This window comes from Callorhinus ursinus, unplaced genomic scaffold, assembly GCF_003265705.2.
Source record: "Callorhinus ursinus isolate GAN/ISIS: 27379988/994484 unplaced genomic scaffold, GSC_fseal_2.0 scaffold4, whole genome shotgun sequence".
NCBI classification, from domain to species: Eukaryota; Metazoa; Chordata; class Mammalia; order Carnivora; family Otariidae; genus Callorhinus; species Callorhinus ursinus.
The window spans coordinates 138,130,919-138,147,490 of NW_027397066.1; the positions used below are offsets into that span (position 1 = coordinate 138,130,919).

General features: G+C 39.4%; 1 protein-coding gene across 6 annotated transcripts in view; it reads right to left on the reverse strand.

Annotated features, from left to right (window-relative positions):
* Window positions 1-2,274: 2,274 nt before the first annotated feature.
* The window catches only part of MARCHF1 (membrane associated ring-CH-type finger 1), an 858,143-nt gene continuing 843,845 nt past the window's right edge, over window positions 2,275-16,572 (reverse strand). For 5 of the 6 annotated variants that reach the window (XM_073892451.1, XM_073892452.1, XM_073892454.1 and 2 more), the window contains one exon: window positions 2,275-6,610. In XM_073892451.1, coding sequence (XP_073748552.1) covers window positions 6,312-6,610 — 299 coding nt within the window. In that variant the 3' untranslated portion in view covers window positions 2,275-6,311. Of the gene's footprint in view, window positions 6,611-15,258 lie in introns of those variants that run through there. The other variant, XM_025874409.2, reaches the window with a different exon arrangement.

Sequence of the window (16,572 nt, forward strand, 5' to 3'; positions counted from 1 at the left end):
TGACTCAGTTTTCTTCTCTCCTATTTCAGTCATGTTACTGATCCCGGAAGCCTTGCAGATAACAAATCTAACATGGTGACCTTTACCTTTCCCAGTCCTTTTCTCCATCCCATGAGGCCTACCCGGGGTCACACCCAGATCCTTATCAGCTCCTGAAACTCCTGTAAACTTGACAGACTCTTCTGTTCTCCCTCCACTATCCCCCATCCCCCTCCATTGCTGAAGTTCCACGCTTTGACCTCATTCTTTCATTGTGCACCACCTCTCTCCTGTTTCACGTTATTGCTTCAGATTTTGTTGAGATTCAGATTTCCTTGCCTCCCTGCCTATGCCCTGAATCCCTCTGCCCTGGGCTGCATAGTATTCCTCTTTCAAAACTCAGACCAAGTAACACTTATCTTTCTCCTTCATACCTGTTGTTCCCAAGCAGCTCAGCGTTGCTGGAGAATATCAGAGAGGTTTTTGTGTTCATGTTTGCACATCGCAAGTGGATTCTCAGTACTGATGAGCAATTTTACTGTGTTCCTGTAGTAAGTTCCCTTTCTAACTTTGAGATAATTCTTTCACTACCTTTTTCCATATGTTCTAGCTCAACTTTAATAGTTGCCTCTTCAACATTCATCTGTTCACTTTATATGTATCATTGAGAAGATACAAGCTATCATTTTCTTTTCTTTCGATTTTGTGATTGTAGTAGCTTTTCTTCTTTCAGAGGCAAATACTCCTGCTTGTGTTCTGGATCTCACTCCCTACTGTCTCCTGAGGAACCTTGAATCTCTCCCAAGTTTTTCACCTAACTTCTCAAGCCAGAAAACTGCCTGTAAATCATCCTTGATTCTTCTCTTTCTCTTTTCCACACCCTCCCCAATCTTAATTTGATTATTGAGTATTTCTGGTTCTGTTTCCAAAAAGAGAGTCAAATCAGTCCCTGTCAGGCCATCTCCATGTCCTGCCTGTGCTGTGTCCCATTTGTGAGTGAGGAATCACTCGTCATCATGCCACCATTCTTGCACCTGGGAATCTGTTCTCCAGAGTTGCTCATGAATTTTTGGAAATGTACACTAAAATATGCTACTCCTTTGTTCATATTGTTACAGTATCATTCTGTCACTTTCTTCATGGTATGTTTATTTGATGGTTATAATTTTGTTTCTAATCACTTTTTTTTTGAGATTTTATTTTTTAGAGCAGTTTTAAGTTCACTTGAAAATTGAGAGGAAGGTAAAGAGATTCTACCCCCTGCCCCCACACATGCATAGCTTCCCCCATTACTGACATCCCCCACCAGAGTGGCATATTTGTTACAATTGCTGAACCTGCATTGATAATCTGCCACATTTCCAATGAAATTCACATTCCCTACAGTGGCCAAAGAGGCCTGAAATGATTTGATTCCTGACTGCTTCTCCAACCTCAGCTTCTTTCACTTGCCCTTGGCTTACTGTACTTCAGATCACAGGCCTTCTGTCCATTCCTAGAATGGCCAAGCTAGTTTCTATGGTGGAGCAGCTCTGCTGGCACCCTGATGACCTTGTGTTTGTCCACGTAGGCCAGGCTTGGTTCAGGCTGACCTGAGCCTTAGAATGAATGCCCTATGAGCTTCCTGGAGCACAAGGATATGGGACCCGCAGGAACTACCGTGGGCCACTTCATGTTTGCCTCCCTATCTTTCAAGGAGGACATGTGAGACAGTTTGTCCTTGCCTCTGGATTTTGATAAAGTATGAGACCATTCCACTGTGAGTCCCTTTAGGGTGTAGCTGCAGGCCACAGACTTGCTTAGCTGCAACAGGGAATCAGCATCTCGGCACCAGGGTGCCCCGCTCCTTATGTTGCATTATCATATCGTTCATCTATCATGCCTTATTTTTGTGTCTTCCCTTGGGTCAAGACTCATGGGGAGCTGGCAGTTTGCCTTTCTTCTGCTATCTCTGTAAGTAATAAACTGTCAGACTCCTAAAAAGGGTGTGCTCTTTCCTTAGCAGCTGAATCTTGCCACTTGCCACGAAGGAGTTTGGTTACTGTTCCCTCTGCCTGCATCGCTCTGTCCCTGAGTTAAAGTATTTCCTTGTTAATCACTTCTTTATTCCTTTCTAGAATGTCAGGGTTGGTCAGTCTATGTTGGCTTTAATGTAATATGAATATGTTCAGACCCTGCTTAAAAACACAGACTATTATAAAAATCTTAAGAACCCAAGCTTTTTTGAATGTTGCAGATACATATCTGCAGAAATCCTGGTAAATTAGTCAAAGAGTATAGAAACCATAACAAAAGTTTAGGTCACTTATTTAATATACAAAGTTTTTCTTTCACAGGTAATTATTTTCCTTAATTTGTCTTAGTACACATTATTCACAAAACAGTAAGTTGTTAATGCAAGAGAATTAGGTAAAACCAAAAAAGTACAAATGCTCAATCTCAAAAATTGCACACAGTTAAAATAATTTTTCCTTGTTTGTTTAAATACAATCTCCAATTTCAAAATGGGCTTTCTCCAGATTTGGAGGAAACACTGCAGCCCAAAATAACAGTACTTCCTTTGAGCTGTATTGATATGTAAAATAGCACCTTTGGGCTGACTTAAGGAAAGAAAAAAGGTTTTTCATCTTTCTTAGTTAAAGTTAAGTCCTATACAATTATTACATAACAACGACAATAATGATAGTAAGTTTAAAGAGCTCTACTTTGTTCCAAAATACTCGCTGGCAAGGTAAGGAAAGGTAAACTGTCAGGTGAATGCAGTAATCTTTCCCACCTCACCCCCTTGACAATTAGAGTGTCTTAATGATGTCCTTGCTCTAATGAGCTAATTTTCCAGCCAAACAATAGGTTAGTTTTAGGGGTATCTAAGGACCTTTTGCAAAACAAGATAAACGCGGCTATCTGTCTGGGACAGTAATCACATGTCATAGCAGCTCAGAGTGAGATTTAATCCTGGGACATTTTGAGAGACTTCTTCAGTATATACCTATCTTCAGTTTCTTCATTGCTGTATCGCAGGTTTATATTGGATCATTTTTGCTTTGATTTTTTTTTTTCATTTTTGTTTTGCTTGTGTTTGTTCTTAAACTTAATTGCCTTTGGACTTCACTTAAAAAAAATTGGGATTTCATTCCTTTACAATTCAGTCTTTGATACAATAAAAGTGAGAGTTCTTTTAAAAATTAACAGCATAAATGTCTGTGATTTACGGTATTGATACTACCAGATGCATGATTATAAAAAGCCAGGGTTTTTAACAGAATTGCGTTGTTCATTCTTCGATTTCAGTCCTTTGACTCATGTCCGTTTTACTTCTTACGTGAGCAGGTAAACATGCTTCAAAAAAATTATCCTTCTGGAGAGTAGTTTTTGAAGGGTATGTCCAGTCCACAAAAGTATTGTCACAAAGCCAAATCCTTTCATTGAAAGGGCAGTTGCCACACAAATAGGAAAGAAAATCAATATTAGGTTTTAAATGCACATGATTATTTCCAATGGTTTGAACCATAAACGGCCATTGCAGGAAAACTTTTTATAAAAGATTTAAATTCAGGAGTTCAGGGTTTATAAAGGTCAGAAGAACAGCGAATAAAAAGCTGACTTTTAACCTGCTAGGGATCTATATTATTTTCTCATTACAAGAAACTCAAAGCCCGTACAAGTTAATTTTGAGAATTTATGTATTGTATTAAAACACCATGTCATGTTTTAGGGTTAAGACAGTAATGCTTATCTTTACTTTTCATTCTAGAAATGTTTTCTTAGTGTTAAGTGTAGCCCTTAATAAACAAGGCCTACTTTAGCCAATCATCTCCCACTGGGAAATGAGCGATGCACTTACCTATCTTGCTTATGTCTGTCCAGAATTTAAACAGTATTTTTGGTGGTAAGGTAAATAATCTTTTTCCTTCCAGAGCAAACAAAAGAGAAATCAAGATTTCATTGCTTGCTGGTGACAGATTACCCCCCCTCTCGCCTCCCCCGCCCCCAGGAATATTTGTAAACATGTTCATTGCTAAGCTCTGGGAAAAATGGATTAGTAAAAAGCTTAGGAAAATTAACAAAAATTGAATCAAGGTTAATCTATTGGGTGAGGTGCTATGGTTAAATCACCCAAAGCTTACCTATTCATGAATATTTAGCTAAAACCTTTAAAATGGAAATTTAAGAGGAAGTTTATACAAGGTTTAGTTTGTTTAAGGTTCATAGATTTTTTTATTACAAGTATGTCCTTAGTTGTGCAGAAATTATGGTACACTTTAGTTACTTCAGCTTTGTTTTCCCTGTGCCTTTAGTCCATACCCTCCACAACAAGTTTTAAGAAAGATGAGTTTTTAAACCTTTTGTTTCCTGACTGGCTAAAAACCTTAATGTTTTTCTCATATACACACATGAAATCACACACACATCACACACACACACACACACACACACACACACACACAAAGTTGACATTGTGTACCTTTTCTTTATTTCTAGGAATTGGGACTATTTGGACTCATTGTCAGCCACTACTAATATTCATATCTTTCTCCTCATTAAAAAGTTACTTCCTTTTCCTTTTTTTATGATAATCCATGAAGAACAAGCACACTGATAATTACAAAGTGCATCAATGTGTTACCCGGGTTTGTGCATTGCGATACCCATGCTTTGGTTCTTAGGGCCATCATGGTTGCCTTTTCACAATAATAAATATGACAGCTAACAACAGCAACAAAAAAAATCACCTTTTTAAATGTGAGACATCTTTCTTTCACGGGTCACTAACTCTATAATCATTAATCTAGCACACTGCAATAACATTCACGCTTCAGTTTTACATGAATATGCAAAGAACACAATAATCAACTGAACTGCCAAACCTAAACAACTCAATTTATTACTTATCACAAAATCTGTTGAATATCTTTACTTCCCAGCTGAGCAAGGGAAATACTGTCAGCTTTTTAAAATAGTCTTAAGTGCTTAGTCATAACTATTCATCTGTCAAGTTAGATACCACATGTGGATTAAAGAAAAAAAAAAAGCCTTACACATTTGACTTAATAATATTTAATTTTTGTTTCCCTAGCATATGTGCTTCATAGTAGCAAATAAGTTAATTTCAGAACTTTGCCACATGTAGATCATTTTAATCTTTCTATACTTTCATTTTTTTCACCCTCTAGAGAAATGGTAAGTTCACCTAACTCTTTAACCAACCACATTATTTAACTTGATTAATTTAGTGCTGTATAAAACTGTTAACATTTGTGAGACTTTGAATAAAAGAATGAATTGAGCTGCTATTGTGAAATATTCAACTGTTAAATGGAGCAGAGGCTCTGCCTCTAATTTTAGGGCCTGTGCTTAACAATATGATTAATTCAAATTAAGATACGCTGTAAAGATCAAATACATACTGGATTTTTAATCTTGGTTCATAAACAAGGATGTAAAATATCTTAATTTTTAATATGACATTGAACTAATCTGATATATAGTGTTAAATGAAATATGAAAATTTCACTTATTTTTACTTTTTCTAATGGGGCTATTGGAAAATTTTAAATGTAGGCATGTGGCTTGCATTTGTGGCTCACATTATATTTCTGTTGGGCAGCACTGTTTTATGGGGACCAGATAAAATACAGGACCTGGTAGTTGATTTCAGCTTCAGTGGGTATTTAACAGTGCTAATTACACCCAAAAACTCTGAAAATCTGTTCATGATTTGAACATAATTCTAAGTATTAATATCTTCAAATGTGTATTGCATCTATTTTAAAAACATGCATCTGGTAAAACAACTGGACTCCACTATAGCCATAAAAATCTGTTAGCTGTCAAAGTATGAATATCAAAATATGCATCCTCCAAGTTTGCGTCTGATATGACTTAAGGACAATGCAGACGATTTCAAGCTTAAAACCAAGTATGTTTCTTATTTTCAGATGAAACAGTTAACATGACGAGGCCTTAGAAGAAACACTCATTGCAGTTCAAGTCTGTATTCTTAAACTTTCTCCTGTGAAGACGTGTGTGTCCATTCAGGCTTTCATCACTGTCTAAGAGCATTCCTTGCTCCAGTGGTTCTTAATTGTCTTAGAAATCACTCTCTAGCAAACTTTTCACGTTTCCGTATCACACTCTGGATGGACTGCTTTATGGGATCCTGGTCATTTGGTGTTGTTTTGGTCCTTTGCTTTTGAGCAAAGTAAGTAAAAATGAGTCCGTAGGAGAAAGAGAAGATAAAGGGAGTGAATACTTCAGGATCACTTCTGTCACGTGTAGTGGCTAAGGGCTAGAAAGATACTCTTCAGTGAAGAAACTCGCAGCTGGTCCCGTCACACTGGTATAACCTCAGGGGGGCCGCCATCTGCAGATGGCAGGGAATTGGTACCCGTTTGTGATACAGGCACTACCACGGCATCCTTAATGTCCGTGTTTACATTACATGAGAAGTTCTTCTCCTGCTTTTTGGCAGTGTCTGGGCAATTTTGCACAAAGATCACACGGTTGTAGGCCTTCAGCCTGCGCCATAACTGAACGTAGACTTTACACTGTACGTACATGAAGACAAGACCTCCCGTGAAGCCGATGGCCACCACAACCAGTTTTGTCCAAAATGGCCATTCAAGGACACCTTTGAAGTAGAAAAGAGAGAAAGTTACCACCAAGTTGTTATCAGTGGGTTTGGTAATTTTTTTCTGACTCCTTCAAAAGACCATGCCTGCCTGCCAACTTTCATAGATAAGGAATCTATTGTTAACAGGCAGTAAAAATTATAACCAGAATTGCTTAATTCCTTTCAACTCTTAAACGTATTGTTAAAATTGTACATGAAGAAAAACTTATCTACCACTATAATGATCTTATTTCTTCTAGCATCAAGTACCTACCATGGTTATCAGATGATATGGGACTTTTGATACTTTGACATTTATTCCTTAGAGCTAAATCTTTAAGGAAAGATAGTGAACCTACTAAGTGAAAATCAGTTTTAAATCCTTTTAAGAAGATAAAGTAATAGGTACTTCTATAGGATTGTACATACAGGTCCCCCCTTCCACCCTCATTCCCTTTAAAATTAAAAGGAAAAAAAAAAGTGAAAGAAAGAAGCTGCCACATCTCACCAAAGGGAGACAGAATTCCTGAGTAAAGACGTGCATAAAATTTAGTACTTTAGTTATTTTTGTTTCGTAAGTCTTCTTATCACTTGAGAACCACCACTTTCTTAGATATCAATGTTTTCTCTTAATTTGTACCATCATAACTAGAAATTGGCTTTCACAATTTTTAAAACTTGCACAAGAGTTTCTATAACTATAACAATATTTAGGCCACACATGATTATGAATGTTAAGTACATGATGGTCGAGAGTCTATCTCTTGCCGACACCAGGATGGTCTGGAGGATGGCTGTCTGCATTCCTGTGAAAGTCTGTCCAGTAAACGAGCTGGACCGGGAAGAGTGGTTAGAAATCACAGTTTATGAAAGTCTGATTCTACTTTGGATTTTATTTACTTTTCCTTATAACAATGAATAGAGTTATAGGACATGTCCTACCTATATTTTGTAACAGTGATACTTGCTTTATGCTTCTGTAAGAAAACAGACACTAGACTTGTTTAGCTTCCTACCTTAGTTCTATTTATGCAAGGAGAACAATCGTCTGACATACAGACTCGTGGTAGACCAGTGGTTCCCAAGGGTAGTGGTTCTCAGGGTAGACCACTGTTTTTTTCCCCAGGGGACATGTGGTAATGTCTGGAGATAACTATTGTTATACCTGGTGTTGGGGTATGGGGTGCTACTGGCTTTTAGTAAATAGATGCCAGGGATGCTGTGTAAACATCCTGCAGGGTATAGGATAGCACTCCCCAACAAAGAATTATCCAGTTCAAAATGCCAATAGTGCTGAGGGTGAGAGTTCTTGTAGAAGACAATCACTTAAGCCTCTTTATTAGGAAATTTATAGGGAGGATCCAATATACAAATCAGATATCTTGGAGTTCTCCAAATTTAGAAGGATTTTTGCTCTTGGCTACTATAGTGATCAGTAGTTTCTTGTGTTTGGAATGTTTTAACCACAGACAAGCTGGAGAAAGCATGTACTTTATCTCCCATTTTGCGGGGAGAAGTCCCCATGAATTACATCTAACTTTCCCCTCAGGCTGCTAAATCATACTACCGGCTGTTCTCAGTATACCTGAGAACCTGAAAACCTTCAATGCCTGAAGGTTTTCCATTTCTGAGGCTTTGTTCATGATATTTCTTCTCTCTGGGTTTTGCTTCCCTGTTTCTGCAGGTCTAATTGTCCCACAAAAGCCAGCTCAGGAACATTTTCCAGCTGGAAATACATTTCACCACTTTTCTAGTTTCATGTTACTTCTTCCACTTGTGGCTTGAGTTAACTTTCTAACAAGTTATTTTTACTCTGCTACACCATAATCGTGACAAGCACAGAATTTATGGATGGTCTTTGTTTTCCACAGTGCCTTGCTCAGTAGATATTTCAAAGATGAATGAAAGCTTTTGAATTTCCAAGTTGGATTGCTTTGCCTCAGTCTTTTCAATATAACCAGAGGTACCAGCCTTTCTTCACTTGTCCACGAGGCTATGCTTTCATGAGTGGATGATCTGAAGAAGACTCCACTCTTGCCCGACCTCTCCTTCCTGAAATAGTGACCAGAACCAAGAATATACCTGAGAATCTGGGCCAGGAGTGACGAGCCATTTTCTCTGCCACTTCTGGAAGACAGTTTGATACTTTCACTTTCTTTCACAAGGTTCTCCAAATCGATTTCTTCTCCTCCAATCATTCTTCCTTCATATGTGTGGGAAGTCAAAGCCCTCCGTATATTCCCTGACAAAGTTTAGAGTACAGAGTATCTCCCTGCCCCACATCCAGAAGCCCTTTGGGTGCAAACCCATTGTTCACATGACCATCTTCTCTTGGAGACAGCCTGATCTTTCTCTCTGCCTTTGACTAAGTGGGCAAGATTTTTATTTTCTATAAAGATATTATTGAGCAGTTGTATGATTTTACTTTGGAAAACTCACTATAAGGATGTCGTGAGAAGAGATGCTAACACATGGGGCTAAGTGGACTTCTGAGAATGTTTCCATTGCTAAGCTATGTTTACCTCATTATTGAGACTCAGAAAATTGTCTTCATACTCAACCTTGTTGGACTAGTTCTATGCTGTCTTCTGTAAAGAAGAAAGAATGTTCACAATAAGGAAGGGTGGTAGAAAAGAGAAGGCACAAAATCTTGTTCCTTTGTGTAAACAAGGAATTCTTTGTCCTCACTGAAGCTGGAACCTGAACTTGGAAATGCCAAGAGCACAAAGTTGTTTCTACTGGCCCAGTTTGGAAGAGGAATGTGGAAAATCCAACTTGAGGCAATTCTCCCATCTGTTCATTTCTCTGAAGTGCAAGGATTGTATGTACTTCTTCCTTTGTGCTTGGGATCTTTCTTCAGGAGTTTCTGTAGGTTTAGGAATAAACTGTCTGCATCCCTTCTTCCTAAACACTAATGGCAAACACCGCTTAGAAATTCTTGAGCAGGGAAAAAAAAAAAAAAAAAGAAATTCTTGAGCGGGAATTGAAAGAGTTTGGAGGAGCAGGTATTCTGTCCACAACCATTTTCTTTTCTTTTTTTTTAAGATTTTATTTATTTGTCAGAGAGAGATAGAGCACAAGCAGGGGTAGCGGCAGGCAGAGGGAGAGGTCTGCACAAGCAGACCCTCCGCTGAGCAGAGAGCCTGATGCGGGACTCCATCCCGGGACCCTGGGATCATGACCTGAGCCGTACGCAGACGCTTAACTGACTGAGCCACTCAGGCGCCCCTGTCCACAACCATTTTCTAAGGAAATGGAAGTCTTCTCTTGTCCCTGATAATAGATAAATTTGACTCGTTCACTGTTCATATTGTCATGCCAATCCTACATGAACGGGCAATAAATTTTCAAGCAGTCTCAACATACGATTAAATTCTTCCAGGCCTCCTTTCTATAATTGTGTGTATATGATGCAGTCCTGGAAGGCTGCACTATCTTCCGTGCCGTCCCCAGACAATCAGCATGCCAAGAGGTTTTCTGTGAAAGGCTTAAGATGGTCTGTAGATTTGTCCTGTGATAGGATATTGAAGACTTCATAAAGAAGAGTTAGATAAATCAAAATGCCACATTATGTCTGCCTGAATGTGTAGTCTACAAGAGCCACAGAAATCAGCCCACAATTTGTAGGGAAATTTATATTTAAAGAGCAAGTGAAAGTACTTTAGACAAAGAAAAACAAATGCACCTTTCAGCTCATCATAGGCTCTTGGGATTCTGAGTCTGCAAGATTTTTCTAGCAAGCCAGAGAGGAAAACTGGGGACTCCAGGTAAAAGTAACCGTTTATAGAACTTGAATAAAAAATAAAAATGAATGAAAGAATACAATTTGTAAATTGTTTTTTTTTTCCCCCATAAAAAATTCTTCCAGATACTCCTCACTGCATTTTCCATTGGGAATGGGTAAGGAGACATGGATTGGGACTATTTCCCCTTCAGGAACCTGAGACTAGAGTTTATTGATAAACAGGACCCCTGCCACCGACCGTCTCTTCTCTCCTTTACAATCACTATTTCTTCATCTTCACTCCTAGAAGCCTCCTCCTTCCTGGCTAAGAAACACCCAAATCCCAGATAAATTTTTACTCAATTTCTTTGCAGACCAAACCCCAATAGGATATCCCTTATGGTTAATGGCTTCTCACAGGCTGTTTTCCCGTGTAAAATCCCCACTCATTCTTGAGGATTATGGTTTTTGTTTTTTTTTTAAGTAGCCCAACATGGGACTTGAACTCACCACAACTCTGAGAGCAAGACCTGAGCCGAGTTCAAGAGTCAGACGCTCAACAGACTGAGCCACCCAGGCGCCCTGAGGATTATGGGTTTTATTCCTAACGATCAGCCACTTCAGTCTTTACATCTTCATCCATCTTAATTCGGATAGCTGTTTCATTTCCTTGAGGTATTGAGAGCCTGTTATCTGGCATTCTTTGGTCTCGGTTCCCTCATCTTCGGTAGCTTGTTCAAAAATACTCCCATTTGGCTCATGCCTTCCTGTAACCGGGTCCTTTGGTTTCCATCCCCTCTCTCCTTGACTCTGGCTGTGGCCACACACGACTTGTTTGGGCCGATAGGACAACAACAAATATGACATAACAGAAACTTCAAAAGTGTTCCCACTGTGTGTGTGGTTTGCTCTCTTGCTACCTTTTTAAACCCTAATTGCCACGTGAAGAAGGCAGGGCCATCAAGCCTTGTGTGATGACAACACAGCTCAGTTGTTCGTGTCATCCAGCCAAGAGCATGCCTGCAGCCAGACAAGTAGAGGAAGCCAGTCTTTTTTTTTTTTTTCTTAAGATTTTATTTATTTATTTGACAGGGAGAGACAAAGCAAGAGAAGGAACACAAGCAGGGGGAACGGCAGGCAGAGGGAGAAGCAGGCTTCCCACCGAGCAGGGAGTCCGATGTGGGGCCTGATCCCAGGACCCTGGGATCATGACCTGAGCCAAAGGCAGACACTTAATGACTGAGCCACCCAGGTGCCCGCGGAGGCCAGTCTTGCTACAGCAGTCAGCCCACGTACCAGCTGTTGGCAGCCACGGGGTGAACCTGCAGAGAGCAGCCAGTCTGGTCCTGGCCAGAAGAAATGCCCAACTGATCTGCAGAATTTAGGAGTGAAATAAATGCATGTGGTTTGAAGTCAGTGAGTTTGGGGGTGGTTTGTTATGCAGCAAATGATAACTGATCTATCAGTTAAAAATGAAGGTTGGATGGCCATGTGCTTATCTGAGATTGTAACAATAAAAAATTTAAAGGAAAAAAAAGGAAATTTGAATTTCTAACTCTTATAATTGATGGATGGCCATGTGCTTATCTGAGATTGTAACAATAAAAAAATTTAAAGAAAAAAAAATGAAGGTAATAGTAATATTTACCTCCCTAGGTTTTTGTGTGGATTAAATGAATAGTTCTTGACATAGTAAGTGCAATGTAAATGTAGGTTATTGTTGCTTTCTGAGTGATTTAACTGCTACGTATCTTTGGCTGATCTGAGTTGTAGATCAAAGCTTTCCCTGGTGCCTGTAACTAAGACCTTTCTAACTTCAGTTGGCTTCAACCTTTGGATGTCCCATCTGGACTCTGGGCAATGAAAACCTCCAGAACCAGGAGAGAAGAAAGTCCAGTCAGCCTCCAGCCAGGCCACTGTATTCAGTCAGCGTTACACCCCCTCACCCTGTGGCTCTGGGCATCCTTCCCAGTTGGTAATTCCCTTCATGGAGAAAAGCTCAGAAATCTCACCGAAAATCAACTAAAAGGTCCTGAAGTGTTTAAGTGGCAACTATGTGTATTATTTGTTAGGGAACATTGATGCCGCACTTTCAGACTACAAGGACAATGGTTTGTAAACTAGGATGTATTCACTTTCAGACTCAGACTCATTTACTTTCTAGCTATATTGTTTCTCAGAAAATATATTTCCCAGCTTACTCCACTGGAGGAACACACGCAAGGTCACCTGTAACATCTTGCTTCTTTGTTTTCTCTTTAAGTCAAATTGGGTAAACCAACAACCTCCCAGGTGAGTGTTTATAATAAGGCTGCAGATGAGGCAAATTACTTCCTTCCTCATTTTCAAAATAGTGATCTCTAAAATCTCTTCCAGCTTTTAAATTGGAATTCTCAAGAGTATTCTGCTTATCTTATGTAGCACATGATGTAACTGGAGACACCTGGAGTGTGTCTAAAAAGACTTTTAAACGGCAGAAGAGAACCTGTCTCATTTAACAGCTGCAGGGACAATATATATTTAGAAAAAGCATCTCATTCGTAAGTTGGGATATTTTTGGCTGGGTGCTTAGGTTATGCAGAGTTATAAAATGTGTTTGTGTAAGGGTGTGTGTGAGCGGTGGGGCTAGGGAGGCGGTTTTCTCCTTTTGTCCTGGTTGTGTCTCTCTGGTTGCATAAATTATTAAAAAAAAAAACTGTTTCACATATTTGTAACATGTTCCTTAACTTGTTTAATGGTAATATTCACCGTGAGTAGAGACAAATACATAAATATTTATAAATATGAATATATATAACAAAAATGCATAAATATATATAAATTATACAAATATATATGTGTAGTATTTGTATAAACACAGTGTTTCAGTTTATTTAATACAAGGTCAAGTTCATGATGTCTTTGAAAAAATGAATCAGAAAGAACCTTTGAAGGGTATTCAGTCCCAACTTCGTTTTACCAATGAGGAATTTGAGCATCAGAGTGGTTATTTTATTCAAGGTAACTAGTCCGTGACCAAGGCAGAACTAGACCCTGGCCTGACAAGGAGCTCAAGTCAGTGTTTATCATATTTAGCTTAACAGTAACAGCACACATAATTACATATAAAAAGGAAAGCTTAAACAACAGTGCTCAAGAGGAAAACATTATATGGATTGCTGGGAAGTGATTTTTAACACCTACTCACAGCAGATGTTAACAGCGAAGGATTATGGCACCAGCCATAGTTCTCTGCTGGGGTCAGCCAGAACTAGCAATGTTTTTGAACCTCTACCATTACTAAATGCTCGCTGAATAATGAAGCATCGCCCTTCCCCTGGGGATACTTCGAGGCTCACAAGTGAGTCAGGCATATGAAAAAAGCAATTTGTTATGCTAGTCCCTTGTCATGTATACATTAAATAGTCCTGGGGCAACATTAAAATCTGTACCTGCCATATGATTTCATTTATATGTGGAATCTACAAAACAAAACAAAACAAATAAAAAAAAAACAGAAATAGACTCGTAAATACAGAAAACAAACTGTGATTGCCAGAGGGACAAGTTGGGAGAAAGTTGAAGTAAGTGAGGGGAGGTATGAACTCTCAGGTCTAAGTAAGTCATGGGGATGAAAAGTACAGGGTAGGAATTACAGTCAGTAATAAGGTAATAATAGCGTTATATGGTGACAGATGGCAACTGTCCTTAACTGTGGTGAGCATTTTGTAATGTATAGAACTGTCTAATCACTCTGTCATACACCTGAAGCATATTATATGTCAGCTATACTCCCAGTAAAAACCAGTCTGCACCTACAGTCTCCCGAATAGTATACATTGTTGTGCTTTCGTGGTCTGTATTTTTGTGTTTTGTTTTTAACACACGAATAGTATACTGGAGCATTTTTCTAGCGTATGTAAACATAAGGCAGGAAGAGCATTGCTCTCCCAAATTAGAGTTAGTGATGGGTGATCAAGGGTGTTAAAATTTCAAGTACCAAGACTCTGATTTTTGATTTTTGATTTTTTTGTCATTACAGGGGATAGAAAAGTGAGAGCACTGTCTGGGGCAGCAGGCTTATTTAGTCTAAAGGAACAACCATTAAAAACATAGGAAGAATTTTTTTTTTCCTCTCCAGCATTGTTATTACAGTTCAAAGAATTTTGCTGTTTTGTATTCAACCTCAGTTTGGGCTAAAGAAGGACAATTTGTTCCTCTTCAGATGTTTTTGAAGGTTTTCAAGGTGATTTAAAATATTTGGACTTTTAAATTAAGCAGTTTTTTCAAATTTTAAAAAGTAAATTCAGGCTCAGCGCTCACGGTCCCAGTGCCAAAGGGAGATGAACATAATCCCAACTGATACAGATGCCCACACTACCCATAAATGTGTGCTTTGGGAAGTCAGGCTTTAAATACAATTTGGACATAAGTACAGAAGATTCCCTTTGCGGAAGTCACTATAGCTTCCACCAGAAATTACCCGAGTTAGGAGCTGTCCCACCGGCCAGTGGCTCTGTAGGGATAGTCATGGGCACTGCTTTCTGAGAAATACTCCTCCTAATTCAAAAGCTCTGAACACCAAAGATAAAAGTTATCTCATTTTCACTTGCTTTTAAGAAACTGAAAATAATTTTTAAAAGTGTGTGGTAGAAAGCTGACCTTTATATATATAGAAAGCCAACCTTTGATTATCATTCAAGCTTTTCTTTTAGGAAATCTGACTGAGGGGACTGAGGGACAATTCATTGGGAGACTCTGGTCTGAAATCCTGCATCCACCCAGAACTGAGAAATGAAAAAACAAAAACATTTTGAAGAAAAATTCTAAAAGAAAGATAAAAGGTAGGAAAGTGTGGGTGTGAGGCATTCACGCTTCATCATTCCTTCTGCAACGTTGACTGGGCCATCTGCCCCAGTGTTTGGCGGTGATTACATTACTGAGCATGGGTTAAAGGTGGGCAGGAGTGGAGAAAGTCCAGTAAAGAAGCTGTTGCAGTTTTCAAGTAAAAGATAGGATAGTTTGCACACAGATGAGAGCAGTGGGAAAGGAGAGACATGGGAAGATTCCAGAGGCCAATGAGGTAGAATAATAGGATCTGGTGATTGACTGAAGATGGAAGTGGGGGAGAGGGAGATGAGGAATGAAAACCCAAATGGGTTTGGTAACCGATGTTAATAATGCCTCTCCCACAGGCATTAGGGTGGTCAGTGGTAGTAGATTATGAGTTTGGACACACTAAGTTTGGGGTGCTTGGAAGACCTTTAAATGAAGAAGTTCAGGAAGCAGATGCATGATTTGGAGTGCAGTATGAGCTGGAGATAAATCTGTGGCTTGGCTATCAGCATGGAAATGACAATTGAAGACGTGGGTATCCAGGGTACTAGAGAATGAGCAGGCAGAGCGAGATAAATGGAAGGAAGCTTGGGGCCATGGGTTTCTTGGATTCTGGAGACTCCGGTGGCTGAAGTTGAGATAGTCATGTTCATTGTAGGATAAATGATCCCTATTCACTCACATGTCTCAGAAGTGGGATTGAGTAACTGAATGTAAGAAAGAGATTCTGAACTGTCTACATATGAAGGACACAAGATTGCTTCTTGTTATGTCTAGGACAGGTGGCTTTAATCTTTCTTCCCTGGCATGTGGCTAGAGAAGACCAGAAGGAGCCCTGCAGGCTGGTACGGCCAGACCACATCAGCGTGACCGCTGGGAGAAGGCAAGGCTACACTGGGGCCAATTTAGGATTCTCAAACACTGAACTCTCAGTCAGACATCTAAAACTATGAAGTCTCTGGCTGTCAGATCCGCCCTTGATCACTAGGAAAACACTTGAGTCCTAAGATCCTACGCTGGGTGTGCTGAGGTGGGGCTGGTGGTGGGGCGTATCTTTGTTTCTCTATACCTACATGGCTGCTGTGTTTATGGCACACTTTCTGTTACTTAGCTTGGGCCAGTACCTGTAACTCTGGGGGACGTGGGTTAAAAAAAGGGGGGTCCTATCCTCAGGGAACTTATTTAATAGGGATGTAATAGACATTTTTAATCCAGTATCTCAGGACTAATGCAGAATGTAGTTGTAAACAGTCCAGTTTGGTATTAATTGTAAATTGTAGATGTCAATGTAATATTGAACTGAAAAACAACCAAACCTCGCCACACGTGTTTTTCTAGCTTTTACTTTCATTCAGAAGAGGAGAGCGAGAACTGTAATTCTGTCACCCACCCCGACACACACACACACACACACACACACACACACACACACACACACACA